General features: G+C 52.4%; 3 protein-coding genes and 1 non-coding gene across 5 annotated transcripts; 1 reads left to right on the top strand and 3 right to left on the bottom strand.

Moving 5' to 3' along the window:
• The first annotated feature begins 1887 nt into the window (after positions 1 to 1887).
• On the top strand, positions 1888 to 9564 carry NCU06832. Of its 2 annotated transcripts, XM_011395294.1 has the most exons (4): positions 1888 to 2888; positions 3098 to 3421; positions 3502 to 7673; positions 7742 to 9564. In XM_011395294.1, exons 1-4 carry the CDS (start codon positions 2717 to 2719, stop codon positions 8339 to 8341), a joined length of 5268 nt encoding a protein of 1755 aa, XP_011393596.1. In that variant the 5' UTR covers positions 1888 to 2716; the 3' UTR covers positions 8342 to 9564. The 2 variants fall into 2 exon arrangements, with proteins under 2 accessions (XP_011393596.1, XP_011393597.1); XM_011395295.1 differs by having other exon boundaries at positions 3098 to 7673.
• Positions 9565 to 9782: 218 nt separating this feature from the next.
• NCU15667 lies at positions 9783 to 9897 on the bottom strand. The gene has a single exon (XR_897827.1). It is a non-coding gene; the product is annotated as a 5S ribosomal RNA (ribosomal RNA).
• A 446-nt stretch (positions 9898 to 10343) lies between these two features.
• Positions 10344 to 12739, bottom strand: NCU06833 (hypothetical protein; the record flags this gene model as incomplete). Its single annotated transcript, XM_958581.2, has 3 exons — positions 10344 to 10891; positions 11054 to 12599; positions 12665 to 12739. 3 exons carry the CDS (start codon positions 12737 to 12739, stop codon positions 10344 to 10346), a joined length of 2169 nt encoding a protein of 722 aa, XP_963674.2.
• Positions 12740 to 14762: 2023 nt separating this feature from the next.
• On the bottom strand, positions 14763 to 18202 carry NCU06834 (ADAM protease ADM-B). The gene is made up of 3 exons (XM_958582.3): positions 17471 to 18202; positions 15631 to 17411; positions 14763 to 15563 (listed from the first exon to the last, which is right to left on the bottom strand). Exons 1-3 carry the CDS (start codon positions 17535 to 17537, stop codon positions 14925 to 14927), a joined length of 2487 nt encoding a protein of 828 aa, XP_963675.2. The 5' UTR covers positions 17538 to 18202; the 3' UTR covers positions 14763 to 14924.
• Between the last annotated feature and the right edge of the window lie 630 nt (positions 18203 to 18832).

Here is an 18832-nt window from a genome sequence, read left to right as displayed (position 1 = left end):
TCAGTGCGACTGTGTGGGGCCTGACAAACTGGGCGACTCGAGTCAAGACCACCAAAATCCCGGGAGCTTACAACTGAACCACCACCAGAAGTCCCGCATCCCCTCGTTTTGCACCACGACAGGCAACAAGACTCAAAGCGAGCCATCTTTTTCCTAGCACTAGATTTTCTTTTCCACGTTTGCCTTAACCGCGAATCTTGACCATCCATCTGGGTTGCTAAAAGTGACTTGCACCCTTAGTTGGTTGAAGCTGCTGCTGGCTCCACACAGTCGCACTTACCGACTGTGCAGTCGCTTTAACCGGCTTGCAGTCATCCGCTTTATCACACACTCAGTTTCGACACCCCACTGTCACTAACGTCGGGAGGTTCATCCCATCCACTACCTCTACACTAGAATTAGCCCCATGCCCGTGTCCTTGATAGCGCTCATGCACCCCTGAATTAACACCACCAAGGGAAGGCTTCCAGAATGGGAGTTGTTGGTGGACTGGGTCGGGTGGTTAGGGCCAAGGAGGGAAAGACAAAGCGACGATCTCAGGGGAAGTTTGGCGATAGCGGGTGCACTTTTGGGGTTTCCCAGGCACCCCGCAAAGGCATACAGAAGAACCCATACCTATTGAGCTATATATACAGATGGGTAGCTATGTTCATGTGTCTCTAAACATCCTCGCTATCGTAGGCCTTGCTGTTACTTTCTGGTTGTTGTTTGCAGTAAGTAGCGATTGCGTGAATCATGTCTGTGACGGGCGTTCAAGGCGGGCTTTTAGCTTTCCCAAGAAAAAGGGGTCCATGAGGACAACCAAGAACATGGTTCATCTGATGTGATGCAACATCTGCCAAGTCTCAACAGATGCGCAGTGTTATGCAGAGCCTCGCATCCCACGCTTGCTGGCTGTGGTTGCGAGTATCTCACAACATCCCGCGCATGCAGATACACATACGTGATGTGGAGAGGGAGCTGTTGCTGGAAAGGGAAAAGAAGCAAGCGCGGGTGCCCCTTAATCATCTCGCCATCTCGTTGGCGGCTTGACGACTGTGTTAAAAGGTACCCGTGCAAACGATTGCGACGCCTCATGTTTGTTTTCTTGCCGGCATCCCCGCCCTCTTGACCCGGACTCGGTTTGCATCAACTGTGGCAGGATTACCAGAGGGAGAAAAAAAAATGGTAAAAAGAAAAAAAGGCAAAAAAGGAAGGTTTGCCTTTTGATGGACAACTGGCCGGGCGTGTCCGTACTTCGTACCTGACCATCGGGGAAGCAAGGATGTCTTTACTTTGCCATGTTTCCATTCCATCCCCAGATGTCGCATCCAACTGGAGCTTCCACTTTCTCTGGTTTAGGTTCCCTTGATTGCTTCGTGCCCATTTCCCTTTCTAGCAAACCACCCAGCAAAGAACAGGAGAATTGCACCCACCCGGTGACCTACTACTAGGTAGGTAGATAGTCGTCTGTCTGTCTCTCACAGTCCGTCAGGTCCCGTGTGTGAGGTGCACGATCAGCGAGACATGGAAAATGATTTCTCATTCGCTCCCGATCTGGTCAAGGCAAGCAAGCACCTAGCCAGGGCCAAGTTCCCAAAGTGTACTAGAGGTAACTCGAGCGGAAGGGCCTGACCGTGACCGGATCCCCAATCAGATGCGATTCTCGTTGCTTCCGTTCCTTCCTCTCCAGTCCTGTTCAGGGGATGGCAGTGGATGGGAGAGTTGCTAGTGGTCGTGACCTGAGTGGGGGGTGCCCGTGCTAGCTGCGCTCTGCTACATACCTACCCTGTCGGTAGCGTTGGTAATTTGCGACGCCGTCTACATCCTGGTCAGTCGGTCGACGCAATCAAATAAACAAGCAAGAGTCCCCCAAACCACTTTCAGCCCAGAGATCCTGAACCACTTTTTTTTTTTTTATTGATTTTGCAGCATTTGGCTTTGCTACTAACATCGTGCCCGCTTCCTCGACTTTGGGCGATTTAAGACTAATAACAAAAAAAAAAAGAAGCCAGGCCGGTATCGATAAGACATTCACTCCCGACACCAGTCTAACACCACTTTCGCGACCAGCTGGAACATATGACGCCCGCTGTGCAAATTAAAGCTGGATAACACCCGCCTCCCCGCGAGGGGCCGCAGTCCGCCATTCCATCATCTCCTCTATCAACATACAGCAAGCAGCAAGCAGTCCCTCCTTTTTGTCCAGTCCAAAATCCCAGAAGCATCCCGACGCCAAACCATACAGTAATTACGAGATACCCGACGGAGGAGATATTTCACGAGACCAAGACTCAGGAGAGACGACTACTATTCTATCTATACCTTCAGGCCATCCCTTGCAGCGCATATCCGATTCCAGAATCACCTACTCCTCCATCCAACAGACCTCCAACTCCAATTGGTGATCAGTCGTTACTTTGAACCCAACAAGCTGCCGAGCAGCCCGAATCCAAGCCCATCTCATCCCGTTTGGCTGCCGACCGTCATTCGCTATTCGTCGCTCCCTATATTTTGGCCCAACTATCAAGCAGCAGTGCAGCCAGGCGCACAGGTGTGTGTGTGTGTGTGTGTGACGCTGGGGACCAATTCGACCTGGGCGGTAGTGCAGACTTGCAGGTGGTATTGCGCCGTCGCATTGGCCCGTCCAGCGGTACCCAAGCCTGAGGTCCAAACGGCAATCCCACAAGCCGTCCATTCGCTTCCAAGGAAAAATCCATCATAAGAAGATAAAACAATGGACTTCGCCTCTCCTCCAAATTCCCCGGGCGGCTCCAGCTTGCCTCAGCGACCCATGAGCGCCATGGTTCGGCCAACACAGAGAAGCAGCAGCCGCATGAGCATTACCAGCAAAACTGGTGGTGGGAGTCGAGCGTCGGACGACGATGTCAAGACTGCAGTCAGAGTCGGTACGTTACCCCTTTTCTTTACCTACCCCCTCCCTGGTGGCTCCCTATTGTAGAGCATTCCAGCTGTGGTATTCCGGCAACTGCACGGCAACGCCGAGAGAAGCAGCCACTCCCGCCTGCACAAAAAAAAAAAAAAAAAAAAAAAAAAAAAAAAAAAAAAAGAGGACATGAACAACTTGGATGCTGACACCGCATTTTCCCTTCTGCAGCGGTGCGCGTGAGGCCGCCCCTGGGTCCAGACGATCCAGGATACGATCTTGTTCCACAACGCTTTCAGCGGTCAATGGTGCAAGTCCAAGGAGAGACCGGAGTAGCCATCGATTCACCACAGGGCCGCAAGTTGTTCGTGTTTGACCGGGTTTTTGGTCCCGAGGTCGACCAGGAGGGCGTATGGGAGTATCTTAGCGACTGTGTAAATGCTTTCACACAGGGTTACAATGTCTCGCTTCTCGCCTACGGCCAGTCGGGCGCCGGCAAGTCATACACGATGGGTACTGCAGGCCCCGATGTGCAGGAAGACCTAGAGGCCATGGGTAAGTGCACCTGGCACCGGCCTCTGAGACATGCAGGTGCCCTCCCCACCAAGAAGCTTGCGTGCTAACTGCACATGCAGGAGTGATCCCCCGGGCCGCTATCGCCCTGTTCGAAAAGCTGGACGGCTCAAGTCCAAAGTCCCAAGGCGCGGCTTCGAAACGGAGTTCCATGTCCCAGCTGCGTGCCCCTTCGAGAGTTGCCATGCTTCAGCCCTCCAACATCGACAAGGATTGGAAACTGACTGCGACTTACGTCGAGATTTACAACGAAACCCTGCGAGATCTTCTAATTCCAGAGCACATTCCGCAGCATGAGCGCGGCACCGTCACCATCCGTGAGGATGTCAAGGGGAACATCATCCTTACCGGCTTGCAGCAAGTCGAGGTCAATTCGGTGGACGATCTGATGAATGTTTTAGCCCAGGGTTCAGCACTCCGCCAGACCGATGCGACAGCCATCAATGCCCGATCTTCAAGATCCCATGCCGTCTTCAGCCTTAACCTGGTACGAAAAGGAGCCAAGGGTCCCACGGCGCCCACAGATAGACGCATGTCGATGCCGCTCGAGGCCATGTCCGGTACGGAAGCCATGGTCACCACCGATAGCAAGATGCATTTCGTCGATTTGGCCGGTAGCGAACGTCTCAAGAATACCGGTGCCCAAGGCGAGCGTGCCAAGGAGGGTATTTCGATTAATGCCGGTCTGGCCGCCCTAGGCAAGGTTATATCGCAGCTTTCGTCACGGCAACCAGGAGCGCATGTGTCATACCGAGATTCGAAGCTCACACGCTTGCTTCAAGATTCTTTGGGTGGAAATGCCATTACGTACATGATTGCTTGCGTTACCCAGGCCGAATTCCACCTTAGCGAAACACTCAACACGGTACAATATGCCCAGAGAGCGCGAGCCATTCAAAGCAAGCCGAGGATACAACAGGTAGACGAGGGCGACAAACAGGCCATTATCGAGCGTTTGAAGGCCGAGGTTGCGTTCCTGCGTGAGCAAATTCGGAGCTCGGAAAGGGGCGGGGGTGACAGACGTAGCATGTTGCTTGCTCCTGGGGAGAGGTCCGAGCGGCAGAATGAACGGGAGGCAGAGCTCCAGAACCAGCTACTGGACGCCAGGGAAAACTATACCACGCTATCCCAGCGACATGCGAAGCTGATTTCCGAGATGGCCAAGGCGCGGGAAAATGAGTTTGCTGAGAATCAGCATCTCGAGGAAAGCTTGGGTGAAAGCGCCACCGAACGTCTAAATCGCTCAAACAGTTTCGCCCAGGCCGTCGAGCAGGTCGTTCTTGAATACGAGAAAACAATCCAATCGCTCGAGCAGTCCCTTGCCAGCACGCGGGCCACCCTCGCTAACACCGAGGCCACGCTGCTCGAGAAGGAAACGAAGTGTGCATATACGGAGACCATCAACACTCAACTCCAGGCAAGGCTGCAAAAGCTCATGGACCGTGAGGCTAGTACGGAGAACTACCTACATGACCTGGAGGCCAAGCTGGATTCCCATACTTCCGGGGAAGAAAAGAACGCCACCATTATTACCGAGCTGCGTAAAGAGATCGCCCGTGTACGCGAGAATGAAGCAAACGCAGAGGACTATATCTCTACCCTGGAAGAGCGCCTCGCCGAGGCTGATCAGGATGCCGAGTTGATGCAGAGGGAAATTGACCGTCTTGAGCAGGTTATTGAACGCCAGCGCAGCCTCGGAAAGCTGGACTCCTTGCTGAACGAACTGGACCACATCCAGCAAGATCCGCCGACCATCCCCGAGAACGAGCATGAACTCACCAACGGAGGCCGCCATCGCAAGATGGCTAGCCGAGACTATGCCAACCATTCGCGTAGCCAGAGCCATGTCAGTCACCGAAGCCAGTTCGATGAACCAATCCGGGAGAGCAGCGAGGAGGACATTCCTGAGGAAGATGAGGACAATTTGGATGCGACCCCAACGGATAAGGCAAACACACCGAAGGCGTCGCACGCTCAACTGGCGGGCAAGAACGGTTCGAAACTGGTACCTGTGGACCAATTCGAAACCGTTACCAAGGAACTCGTCGACCTCCGTACCGAGCACGAGACAACTCTGCATGACTACAGCGCTCTCCAAGCTAAGCACGAGGAGGCTCTTAGGGCGCTTGCGGAGCTACAGGATGCTGTTGACGAGGCCCGCCATCCGAGCCGTGTACGGGATTCCATTCTTTCGGTATCAGCACCGGGTACGAGGCCCATGTCGTTGATGTCAGGCGAAACCAAGACTGGACACCGATCCTTGTCGTCTGAGCTGTCATCGGCCCTGGGTTCGCATACAGTTGTTACGGACGTTTCGGGTGCCGAGACTGCCAAACATCACGATTCGGAGATTGACGAAGCGGATGCTGATGCTCAGATCCAGAAACTGAAATTCATTGCCGCTGCAAAGGAGGCTGCCGAAAGGGAACTTGCTACGCGGTATGCTCAGCTGGAGGAGAAGCACCAGGAGACTCTCGACATGGTGGAAGAACTGAAGACGGAGATTGCAAAGGCTCAGGCTCTCAGCGTGGAATCTTCCATATCAAGAACCAGCACTCCAGTTATCCGTCGTAAGTCCAGCCAGAACGTGATGATCATCGATCGCGCCCATCGCTCTTTCGCCACGCTCAGCAACATCGCAGCCGAAAATTTGCACGATCCAGATGTGATGGCCAACTTCGAGCTCAACCTGAACGCCGCTATGCACGAACTCCATGCTCGCTCGGTAAGGATTCAAGAATTGGAGGCGGATGTGACGAATGCGAAGAAGGAGATGGAGACCAAGATGACCATCATCTCTGGCTTGACTCGCGAGAGGTCCAGCTTGAAGGCGGCATCGCCGATGGATATGGCTATGGTGTCCAGCCTCAGGGAGCAGCTGGAGAGGAGCGAGAAGCACGTGCAGGAGTTGCGGGAGTCCAACGCCATCCGTCAGAGGGAGCTGGAGGCTCAGATTTCCGAGTTACAGCATGCCCTGCACCAGGCTGGTGTTGATCCTGCTTCGGTTGGTCCCAGGGTGTTTGACGGAGATTCGGATGCGCAGGCAAAGAGAATAGTTGAGCTGGAGGCTGAGCTTCGCGGTTGGGAAGCCAAGCACCAGGCTGCCTTGGAGAACCTTCAGGACTCGGAAAATAGGATGAAGTCTTCGATGGCCGAGCTTGGGAGCCAGATCTCATTCCTAACCACACAGCTTACCGAGACTGAGACCCAGTCCAGCATGTTGAGCTCGCGACTTGCCCAGACTGAGGGTCAGGTAACCTCGCTCAACGACCAGCTTGCCCAGAACGGACACAAGGAACCCGAAGGCGATGAGGCCGCAAAGGAGAAGAAGCACAAGGAACTCGTCGAGGTCCTTCGCCGCGAGATTGATGACTACAAGGAGATCGTCAACAGGACACAGACCAAGGTTACACAGACCGAAGAGCAAGCTGCGGCCACCAAGGTCCTGCTTGATGCCGCCACCAGAGAACGCGACGACGCCGCTGCCGAAGCCGAACACAACAAGCAGCTCGTGAACAGGCTCGAGGAGTCGATCACTGAGCATGAGCACACCATCAAGGCCCACCAGGAGAGCTTGCATGCTCTTGAGCTGAACCACGCTTTGGAGCTTGAAGAGGCGAGAACCGCTTCCAGACGGGAGGTTGAGGCTGAAATGAAGGCCCTCAAGGCTAAGCATGCTGAGCAGGTAAGACGTCTCGAGGAAGGACTTACCGATGCTCGGGAGGATCTTCTCAGGGTCGCCACTCAGGTCGCTTTGGCTCTTGGCCTCGAAGTTAGTATCGAGAAGCTCTCGGAGCGCATCGAGGATCTCCTCGAATCCCGTGATCAGGTGGACCTGGAGCAGAAGAAGCGTGGCGAACTGGAGCAGCATGTTGTTGAGCTCACATCCATCAACGACCAGGTCATGAATGAACTGGAGTCTGTTAAGGCCGCTCTAGCGGACATGTTGGCGACGGAGAACGACAAGGTCAAGACTGTCTATCCTGTCAAGGAATCCGTGGCGCTGGTCAAGAAGAAGATGGTCGATTTGGAGACGAAGAACAAGAAGAACTCGCGTCTTGTGGAGGAGCTGGAGGATCAACTGCAGAGTAACTACGACCAAGTGCAAATCACGAGCAACAGGTTGTCAATGTTGCAGTCCGAGAAGACCCAGCAGCTGGAGGAGGCGAATGCTGCCATAATTAGGCTCGAAGAGGAGTTGAAGATGGCTCGGGAGGAGTACGCCGCTCTTCAGGTATGTTGGCCTGCCCTAGCTATCCCCCTTATCCGCTTCCATCGCCATATGCTGACACGTATGTTTAGACCAAGTACAACGTGCTGTCCGAACAAGCGGCGTCCGTTCCTCAACGCTCCGACTCCAAGTCCGCACCTAACCCGAGCTCTCCCATCCGCAAGTCGAACTCCGTGCAGTCCCTGCCCTCGCCCCCGCCCGCGATTCCTCTTCCACCGCTCCCATCTGATCGCGCAAGCGGCGCCGTCTCCCCTACAAGTGGCGCTCCTCGTCCCCCCTCCAAGGACATTCTTGCCGCTGCGCTTTCCAACCAGCAGTTCCAAGCCATTCAAGAAGATCAGGAAGCCCGCATCCGCATCATCGAGAAGAACCTTTTGGCCGAGAAGCAGCTTACTGCCACCCTGGAAGAAGCGCTCACCGATCTCGAGACACAACAGCTCAAGATCAAGGCCGACGCCGATGCCTGGAAGCGCCGGGCCGGCGAGCTCGAGGCCGAGCTCAAGGAGCTCAAGGACAAGCCCCAGGTGGATAACCGGTGGAGCCTGCAGCAGGTTGAGGAGGAACGGAAGAAGCGGGTGGATGCCGAGCGGGCGCGACAGCACCTCGAAGAGAGGATGCAGAGCCTGGCGTCGGGCAAGAAGAAGAAGAAGGGAAGTCTGAACTGTTTCTAGGGGGGCGCCCGCACCCGGTTGCCCTTGTCGTCCTTGTCCTACAGTTCAAGCGCTACGAGCGTTGGTTGTTTTGGTTTATCATCAATAGGTGGGGGTGGCCGGAGTTGCGGTTGTGGTTGCTGTGGCCGAAGAAGCTGCGGGTGTTGCTGCGGCCCCAAATGTGGGTGTGGGAACGGGTTGGTGAACAGCGGGATGGTCACTCCTGCAACAGCCGCGCCTACACCTACCATGCCTACCATGCCCATCATGGCGGGGCGGCGCAGTCGTTCTGGTAGTGGCGTTAGTTTACACGGTAGTGTTGGGGGTGGCGGCGGTGGTGGTGGTGGCCTACGGAGGCGGGCTGGAAGTGGTGCAAGTCGTGTCAGTGCTACCAGTGCTGGTGGACGGCGCAGTCACGTTGGTAGCGTCGCTGCTGCTGCTGCTGCTGCTGCTGCTGGTGGTGGAAGACGTAGTCGTGCTAGCAGTGTTGCTTCTGGTGCGAGTGTCGGTAATTGCTGTGGGTTGACGGATAATGAGAAGAACAAGAAAAGTAAAAGCAAATTCAGGATACCCGTGAGAAGGAGGAAGAGGAGCAAGAGCATTGTCAAAGGGAAGATGAAGCAGCAAGCAGGGGGTGGTGGAGGAGGAGGAGGGGAATCGTCAGAAAAAGGTGCTGCAAAGAAGAGAAAAGAAAAGGCCAGGGAAAGCGGCGGGAGTTATCATCAGCTTCACCGGCTGAAGCTCTTATTAGAGAGAGAAAGCACGTTGCAGCGGAAACTCATGTTGGAAAGGGAGATGTCTCTACAGCGGAAGATCGATGCGAATCCGAATGTTTCGTACATGACATGAGCAGCCAACCATGCACATAGCATAGTTCAGCAATGGACCATCGGGTATGGGGTTGGTTTTTGCCCTCCCTATCATCCCTTAAAGAAAAGGGAGTGAGCAAAAGGAAAGAGATCCATGGGATGATGCGATGGAATGCCAGGGAATCGGATGGGAACTGGTCAACTGGACGGGATGAATGGATGGGCAATGTCGATTTTCTTTTTCGTTTTTTGTTTTTGGTTCTTTGTCTCTTTTCTTGGTTTATTATATATCCCCCCCTTCGAGCGCGCCGTTTGTTACTTCTTGTTGGCTTGTTTACATATACCTTAGTATCCGCATTATGCCCCTGTATGTATGTACCTTCTACGTTGTACAAACAACAAGATGAACAAGAATAAGATCAAAGTCACGTAATACGTATTAGTCTTATACTGAGCCTGGTATTGTCCAGGTTTTCTGTTTCTTTGGTGACTTGCGTGATGTTGTAGACTTGATACTACCTGTAAGGAATGATAACAGCGGACGAACAAGAGAGGGTCGAGTGCTGGGTTTGAGGGAATGAAAGGCATAGGGCATAGTAGGTAGAAAGAAAGGGAAAGAAAAGAAAAAAAGAGAGAAAAGAATGAGAAAAAGGACATACAACACCAGGGATTCGCTGGTCGTCACCGACCCAACTACTAGTCTGGCCCTCACTGGCTTATCTATGGGAGAGCGGACGGGATCCCGAGTTTTCCAGTGGGTATGGTCGTATGTGATAGACTAAGCCGCATCTATAGCTTATTAATGCTAGTGACTAAGTTGGATCGGGTAGTGCGAATTATAATACTTACAAGTACGAGCCTGTCTGGCACTTGCAAATTGTATGTGTACAACCTATCACCTTCTACTACGTAGAGAAGCAACGACTGTTAGATTCTATTGTTATTAGGCATTAGTGAGATTGGCCTATTACACTTCTGCATATTCATTAAAGATGATGACCTCTCCTACCATTCAATCTTTCTCGAACTTTGGAGTTTCAAGACAGTCGAAGGGTTGGTCGCAGACTCAACTAAACGAATCGGGCAGAAGATGAGAATCTTAGCTTTGCCTTCGACCCTCCCATATTGTGCTCTTGCATTTGGGATGCACGTGTCGGAAAACTCCGTGCCTGCCAACATCTCCGGGTGCCCGTAGTCTACAGCGTGGTGGTAGCTCATTGCATCTTTGTAGAATTCTTGTCGGTCCGAAGGCCCTCGCTGCCAAATTTTGATAATAAGGGCAAAACAGACGCCTCTTCACTGCCGTGGACCATCTGGGAACGTAGATTCAGCACTTCCAAGCTCACCCCGGTACACATCTCGGTGAACTCCTCATCACTCATCTTTCCCTTGGTTGTATGCTTGAGTTTTAGAACACGTTCAATCATGGAACGCAACCCCTCTTGCCCCTCACGAGGTGTGATCTTCCACTTCTCCCCATTTCGTACATTGTAGAGTATAATACGCGGGAGCTCCAACAAGTAGGCATATGTGCATGCCTGTATGACATGCTGGTTTGAAAGTTGTGAGACAAATTTGATCTCCCAGACAGACTCAACGCCTCCAACGTTGTTCCCGTCAGGATTGGGCGAAGCCGCCACGATGTCAGCTCGACCAACGAGTCGGCATCTCTGATCATCAATGCTGAAACTCCCCTCAGATTGAACCTCGAATCTGGGGTTTGCGACTATTCCGCTGAGCTCTCCCCGGAGTCGACTGCACGCTAGGGCAAGGTCGTCAGGTTCTATCCAATTGAATTCGCTGTTTGCCATTTGGATGCTGCGCGGGAGATAGCCCGAGACGGCAGCTTCGTAATCACAGGCCTTTCGACAAAGCCATGAGACACCTTCCCGTGAGCAGACTTCAGGAATTGTGTCAGTCTTACCTTGGCCGAGTCCAAGCGCACTCAGTGATCCAGCAATACCATGCTCAAAAGCTGCGACAACGACAAGGCCATTCAAATCGCTCACAGCTTCGTAGAACCTCTTTCCTTGGTCCGAAATCACGACATCTGGGAGTTTAATGTGCTGATCCTCTGGTAGAGGCGATTGTACCTGGATACATAGGTGAATATGAACAATGGCGTCGAGATGTTCATCTTTTATGTGCCGGGCTATGTCTCGGACTGTGATCGAGCATGGCAGGGTAAGCCCACGCTTCAAGGGTCGGCCTGGAGGATCGGGCGGCTTAATTTGGTTCCCATTTCTTGTCAGGTTGATAATGCTGGCTGTTTCGTATTGAGCTTCGACCGATGCAAAAGGCATGAGCTTCTTCTCCTCGACATGGACCAAGACAAGCTGTTCTGCGGCACGTGTTAAGGCCACAAAAACCTCGTTGGGGCATCTATCATCGGGAAGATCGCGGCCAAAATACTCAAAAAAAGAGGAATCGAGGCCGAAGAGGATGACCAGATCACGCTCGCTGCCTTTGAACTGGTGAATTGTAGCAACACACAGCTTGCCCTTAATTACCCTGTCATCTAGAGGAACCTCGTCGTTGATTGATACGCTGATGGGCACTCTGTATTTCACTGACAAGATGTTGACAACATCCTGCAATAGCTCGCGTTTACCCACAGCTGGCGCTATAATTGCGGTATTCTTAGCCCCGTAGCGCTCGAGCAGGGATGACAGCTGCTTAGCCAACGCATAGCTGTTCCGAAGGTGGCATCTCAGGATAATAGGCTTAGGCCCAGGCTTGGAGCTGGTGATGTATGATTCGCCACTGAGAAAAGTTTTGTTGATGAACTGAACTGACTGATCCGATAGTCGAAAACTTCGATTCAACTGAGCCTTGATAAAGGGATATGGGCTGACGATACCCAGTAAATCAGGAGCCGAAGTAAGGTAGCGGTCATCGGCACCACGGAATCCGTAAATGGCTTGTCGCTCATCACCCAATACGACGAGACGGGCAGATTGACCCCCCGCCTTCTGGTCATTGGCAAGGATGAAGCAGTTAATCAGCCAGAAGAGGAGTTTGGTACAATCCTGAAACTCGTCTAAAACAATAATGTCAAAGGGCGCGGAATCCCACCGAGGAAGCTCGTTGCGATCAAGGACTCGTTTTTTCTGTTGCGCCAAAGTAGCGTCGCTGGGGACAAGGGTCCCAAAAAGTAAGCCGGCCATGGAGTGAAAAGTGAAGACTTTGCAGTTAGAGTAGGTGCGAAGCCGTCGATGGGTCTCTAGCTGAAGTCTCTTTGAGTAGGTGAGCACAGCTACTCGCTTTTCTGGGTGGGCGGCTACAATAGCCTCAGCCGTAGCCGTTTTGCCAGAGCCTGGCCGAGCCGACACGACAACATTCTTCGTACCGCAGAGTTCTGCAATCTCTTGCTGCTCCTTGGACGGGGTAAATGAACATCTCTTTTTCTGCCGATTAAGCAAGCTATGCGTGTTCATGAAGAAGCGAAGGGAACCACCAAGGCAGAAGGCCTGAAACTAAAGTCTTGTTAGTGCGATGGATCTTTTACATCACCTAGTCGTTTTCCGTTACTTACTAGAGGCTTAACAGTATGTGAGATTGGCCATGCGCGGGCGGCTGGGTGCCATGTTAAGAAATACTGGCCAAGCATCTTTGCTCCAAATATTGCTGTGGTCGGCAAGAGCGTTGATTTGCGTTGTGTTGATGGTGGGCGTGGCAAGAGCGGTTATCAGGGCGTTTAGACAGCACATCGGAAACCACTCCAAGGTATCTCATCTCCCCCATTTTTCCAGATTTCATCTGGACTCTGCTTTCTTCAGTAGTATCTCTTTTTTCACGGGCATCAACTGTCTGCCCCGCCTTTTCAGCAGGTCAAACACCAGATCAAACGAGTTCATCAAACCACCGGTTCAATGCCGCGTTGTCGGACATGGATTCCCGTCGTCTGGACTCAACTTCCCGCTCCGGAATGCAACCAGAGGGTTTAATTCGGGTAGCGTTTGTTTTACACCTCTGCCGGCGTTAAACTTGTTAGCGTGGTACCGCCATTTTACAGTATCTGGGGCTTCTATGTAATGTGGTCAAACCAGCCATATTTTGTACGGAAATTAGAGTTTTGAACTACTTGCAGATCAACGCGCTAACAAGTTTAATGCCGGCAGAGGTGTAATAAGAGGCTTAAAGCCATCCCACCTTAGCTGCCGGCTTTTGATCCTAGGGCTGTAGTTAGCAACTGGTTGCTGCCGTCATCTTGTTCCGCAGCCCTCTAAGTGTAGAATTAGGACGGTCAACTTTTCTCGTCATCTGCCTAATTATATTTATCTTATTAGCGCCCCCCCTACTCACCGTTATACCTCCGTCCAAACGGTCTAGATGGATACGGGAGGTGATTGTTCAGTTTTTTGTCCCTGTCACGTAATCAAAAGACCCAATTGATATCCTTCTCACTCCCATAGACGATCTCAGTGAGGGCCAGACTAGTAGTTGGGTCGGTGACGACCAGCGAATCCCTGGTGTTGTATGTTTCTTTTTCGTCTTTTTTTATATACTCTTTATACTTTTTTGTCACCTTCTGTTTTGTTCCAGTGATTGATTCTCACCCTACTCCTTTCAATAATAATCTTGCACCCTTCTTTTGTTTATTTTGCCAAGTTGAGAGCCCTTCTATATAAAATGCCATACCGAACTGTCGAATGTACCGGTTAATGCAAAAGGAGTAGGAAGCCGAACCCCAAAGCCGAATGCTCTATTAATCTGTACTTTCTAGGAGCTTTGAGGATCTGGAAGACGATAACTGTAGTAAAAGCATCGCGAGAATGAAACGCTTCCCGCCGGTCTGTGAAAAACTTCCCACTGGTGTGCATAAACGGATCCATTCTCCAAGCGGAGGGAACAACCATCATGCAGTAGTTCGCACCACTTCGACTCTGCTCCTACCTTTGTAGTATTCATTAACCCTAATGTTATTTCCTCTCGAGCCGTTGGCACCGGTCAGAAACAACAATACTACCCGCCTTGGATAATCCAATTTCAGAAATCGTCTTGCTCAAGAAGAGGTAGAACTCCCAGGAATTCCCGTCAATGCCGTGATATAAACTTCAGCAATGGTGATGGTAACGACGAGCGAGCGAGCAGCGGTTCAGAAGCACCGCCGCCAATTCCCCAACCCTGATTGCCGCCCATTTCAAGCCGGGAAATATTGTTCTTCATTTCCCATCCTGGATGGAAATGACGGTGAAAATGACTGAGATGTGTCGGGATATTCGTGGTAACCGTTGGTCTAGTTCTATGGTCGATGTTGTCACATCAGGCAAAGGCCAAGTTCAGCGCATTCCTTCCTTCGTTTTCTGGTGAACTTGGAGGTTGTATCATTTAGAAAGGGGGGCGAGGAAAGTCCGAAGAGGTGGTTGTAAATGAAGGGAATGAAGAAACCCAGATTGAAGAAGAGTCGGAGCCTAGTAACGACACTAGAAATCAGGAGAGTTCGCATCATCTAGCGCGTGATGCACACTTGAAGAGTCTGTCAGATCGAGACCTTCCAAACGGGCCAAGATGGGTCTTATTTGTAGTACTGACCTAACACACACACACCAGCATAACTTCCTCTTTCATGCATCCGTTGCTCATGCCGAGAGGCTATGTACATTACCTCTTTGACCAGCCATGACTTTCTTGACTTTACATCTTATAGCGTCAGGCCACAGTTCGCAAAATGTTTGTGTATTCGCAATAAATATAAAAGCAGACAAGATTCATCATTTATCATCAAGATTCGAACGCCGCAGACGCTCACTCATATACAAACAGTCGATTTATACCGACATGCCCGGTAGTGTTCAAGCATACCTACCATACCCCCTCTGCTGTTCCCTAAACGGCTCATACCTTCCATCCCCTCCTTGGCCCGGGAACTGTCCCTGACCCATGGGCTGTCCCATTGGCGGCTGCGGAGGTCCCCCTTGGTATGGCGGCGGTGGCCCTTGGTATTGCGGCGGTGGCGGCCCCGATTGCGAGGGCAACGGAACATGCCCGCCGTTCCTGCCGCCGCCCCAGTTCCACCCCACAGGATGCTGACCCATAACCGGCGACGGCGCCATCATCCTTGGTGGTGCCCTCCTCGACCTGTACCTCGCACGGCGACAACAGCTGCAGCAGCAGCTGATGAGGGAGATGAGAAGAAGACCGGCGATGACGCAGCCGACAGGGATAGCAATATTCTTGTTGTCTTTGAACCAGTCGAGGATCTGGTTGCTGAGCTTGGCGCCCTCGCAGATGCCGTTATGGCACTTGCCGCCACCCTCGCAAGGGGTGCCGTCGAGGAAGTACTGTGGAAGGGAGTAGCATTGGGCATTTCCGAACATTGGGCCCTCACAAGCGAGCGTGCAGCCCTCGTTGGAGCACGAAGTTGTTTGGTTGTGTGTGTCCTCGGTAGCCATGAACGTCTTGCATTGCTGGTCGCGCGAGGTACATTGTCCCTGAGAAAAGTTAGTTATGCAGTACAGAGAGAGTTTGGTTCAAAAGCTGTCGTATAAACAAACGTACTGAAGCGCAGGTGAGCGAATCGCCGCATGAAGTGCCGTCGTCGGCGGTCTTGTCAGCCGGGCAGGAGCCGCTGGTGCCGGAGCACTTCTCTTCTGGATCGCAAGGGCCAGTGCTGGCGCGGCAAACGGTTTCGGTGCCAGAAAACTGGCACTTGTCGGTACAGCACTCTTCGTTGGCGGGGTCGCAGATGCTGTTGGTGGTGAACTTGCACGTCTTAGGATCGCAGCACGGGTTGTTTCCGCACCCTTCTGCGCCACCACAATCACATTCCTCGCCGGCTTCGACGATGCCGTTGCCACATTGCTGACCGGTGATGGTAACAACGTCCTTATTGTTGGAGAGGCAGCTCAATCTCCCGGGGTTTCTGCCCAGAAAGCTGCAAATGTTACCGATACTGCAGGCCGAGAAGGACGTGATGCGGTCGTCTGTGGACGGGTTCATGATGAACTGGGCGTTGGCATCGCAGGTGGTGGTTGAAAGGGGGCAGCACTTGTTTTCTCCGGCGGAGCCGTCTGCGCATGTGTCTGGAAGGCAGTCGTGGACTGCACCAAAGGTATGACCCGACTCGTGAGCAAAGACCTGCCATTCGGTAGAGGTCTTGACGACAACATTTGCGCCCGCGACGGTTTCGTTGCCCTGGCTTTGCGTAGCGCCTGGTTGGCAGACCTGACCGAGCCAGGCGAGGCCAACGGCAGGACCAGTATTGCAGGTTGACAGCAAAGTCCAGTACGCGTTATTATCGTTGGACTTGCCGCGCCATTCAGAAAATTTCACAAGGCGGTCGGTGATTGTCGCACCGCTGCTGCAGGGCATATTGAAGGGCGCACTGTCAGGAGGCGTAGCCGGGCACTCCTTATCGCTGATCGTCAAGTTCCGAATACCTAGAGAAATGCTAAAGGAGCTCTCGAAGAGCTGAGAAGCCTTGTTAACCATGTCGATGACATTTTGCCTCAGAGATTCGGTCGAGTTGAATTTCTCCGTGTAGGTGCAGTCGGTAGCTATGCCAATCAGGGCCACCTTTTTCGAAGTCGGGCAACCGGCTGTAGAACCAATGCTGTTCAGCAGATTAACACCAGCACCATTGCCACCTTGGGTTCCGTCCATTTGTCGTCCGAAAAGGGCCCTTGGACTGATAGCCCAGCGGCTCTGATGCTCGAACACCTCCTCGGTCCACCGCAAGACTCCGTTGTTCTCGTCCCTATTCCAAAGCAGGTCGTTCGAGGCGCAAGAGCCCGTGCTCGCAGGATCACGCTTCTTCAGGTCGTTGTGTGCCGGCTTCTTGATGTCGGAATCCCGCCAGACAACCATGTACTCTTCATCCGCCTCCTCGATTTCCGGATCGCCTGGTATCATAGTTTGTCTGTAGTTGGTATTCGTCTGGATGTGATGGTCGACTCCGTTTACCCTGAAGGATCCTTGGAAAATAGGTCGTTCCCCATCCCGGAGGACATAGACTCGTGCCCATCCCGCCTGCTTCCAGTCTGCGTCCGTCGTTCCCTCCCTTTGAACAAACGTAGTGCCCCTGAAAACCTTGTGCTCTTCCCTGGCAATAGGCTCAATCCTCTTGACCTTGCCATCGGGACCCAATATGTGTATTGTTGCATCGTCGGAAAGAATGTCATGGTTCGGTTCCAGAACGAAGCGAATCTTTTGTTGGCGATCGTGGAGATAGAAGCTGAGGTCAAAGGTTGATTGAGAGTGCACTCGATGTGAGGGTGTGTGGATCACAGCATCGTCGACATGGCTAATGTACGATAAAGGGTTTCTCTCCGTCGAATGTGCTTAAGACCCGCTATGTCAACCAGATGGCAGTCGGATGGGAAGAAGATGGCGAACATACCTGTAGCAGATTGGACAAGCAGGCCAACGGCAGCAAATACGGCCGCGAAGGCCGTGGAAACAAACATACTTCAGCTCTAAAAGATTATGTTCTTCTATACGCACCGCCCGTAGTCCATCGAAAAGTTGCAAATCGAGTACTAGTTCTTGAACTGGACAAGAAACGAGCGAAATGGGAATATCGTGGAAATGAATGCTATGTATGGTAAACCACAGACGATTCAAAACATGTGTACACCCGTATGCCAGGTCCTTCCCCGCTTGTTGCTTACTATTAGTCGACAGCTTCTAACAGGAGCTGTTGGCGGTGGATGTATAGAGGAAGAGGCGGGACCTGGTAGAACCAAACGGGGGGGGGAAATGGGAATGATCAACGTTTATGTTTCAGGAACAAAAGTCGACAGGTGCAAAAATGAATGGCGAAAAGAGGGAATGTCCAAAACTCTGACCTCCAAAATGCGCCCGTGTGGAGGGGGAAGTTGGAAAAGATGGTGGCAGTGCAAAGGTCCGTCGGAGTGGTTGCGTGAGCATCAATCAGCGCCGACAGCCGACGTAGCGAGCGAAAAGGGAGATGATGGGAATCGACAGGAGGATACTGCCGTGTATGGTGGTCACCTACTGGTGGGTGTCTCAAACAGTAGAAAGCCAAAAGGAGAGGCGGGAGGTCAGCAGGGACTTCCAGGAACCAGTCCATGAAGCGCGGCGGGTCGAGTGGCTCGGTGGACAACAAAAAGAAGGGAGGCGGGAGACTGCAAAGTTCACAACCTATAATTGGTCGCCCAGCGCCTCAGCCAAGATGAGGCCAAGCACTTCACCTGGCTAAGTACCTAAGAACATTGACACGGGGTCCTTGGCACACTGTACGAGCGCCTGCAGTGCAGTCAGCCGGGGTCCGAACATCAATCATCACAGCAATGATTGCTGCTGCGGCAACATGGGGAACAACTTACCTACATAGCACAACTAAGAATGGGGATGCGCCTCACTTCCCCTCACCACGGATCTCTTCTCATCATTTATCAGCAACCTTTTTGACATAACATCATACACCTTTTTCATCGCCCAACCCACGGCCGCGCGTTCTTTGACAACACACACCCGAAAGAGAAGACAACGGAAGTCATTTTTTCGGTGGCTTCCCAACTGCGCCAGGCTTAGTCTTTCTTGCCTCCGGTCTTGGTCCCAATTCACTTCCTTTCCACTTCACTTATTCTATTCCCTACCGCCCAGACATCGTGCCCAGCTTGCTACGCGTGTACACTTCGAGACAAGACATCTGGCTGACAAATATACAAATATACCGACGACATCTTTCTGATCTTCTTCTTCTTCGAAGCGAGCGAATGAACGACCAACTGAAGTC

Source organism: Neurospora crassa, linkage group II (assembly GCF_000182925.2).
Source record: "Neurospora crassa OR74A linkage group II, whole genome shotgun sequence".
Classification (NCBI taxonomy): domain Eukaryota; kingdom Fungi; phylum Ascomycota; class Sordariomycetes; order Sordariales; family Sordariaceae; genus Neurospora; species Neurospora crassa.
The sequence above is the reverse complement of the archived record's forward strand: the minus strand, read 5'-3'. Positions and strand labels throughout refer to the sequence as shown.

What these genes read in the sequence shown, in the direction of transcription:
- NCU06832 (XM_011395294.1), top strand. Translation starts at nt 2,717, where the DNA reads ATGGACTTCGCCTCTCCTCCAAATTCCCCGGGCGGCTCCAGCTTGCCT. An exon ending in GGAAGACCTAGAGGCCATGG is followed by an intron (nt 3,422 to 3,501) that starts GTAAGTGCACCT and finishes CTGCACATGCAG; the next exon opens with GAGTGATCCCCCGGGCCGCT. An exon ending in AGGAGTACGCCGCTCTTCAG is followed by an intron (nt 7,674 to 7,741) that starts GTATGTTGGCCT and finishes ACGTATGTTTAG; the next exon opens with ACCAAGTACAACGTGCTGTC.
- NCU06834 (XM_958582.3), bottom strand. Translation starts at nt 17,537, where the DNA reads ATGTTTGTTTCCACGGCCTTCGCGGCCGTATTTGCTGCCGTTGGCCTG. An exon ending in GCTTGTCCAATCTGCTACAG is followed by an intron (nt 17,412 to 17,470) that starts GTATGTTCGCCA and finishes GCGGGTCTTAAG; the next exon opens with CACATTCGACGGAGAGAAAC. An exon ending in ATTCGCTCACCTGCGCTTCA is followed by an intron (nt 15,564 to 15,630) that starts GTACGTTTGTTT and finishes AACTTTTCTCAG; the next exon opens with GGACAATGTACCTCGCGCGA.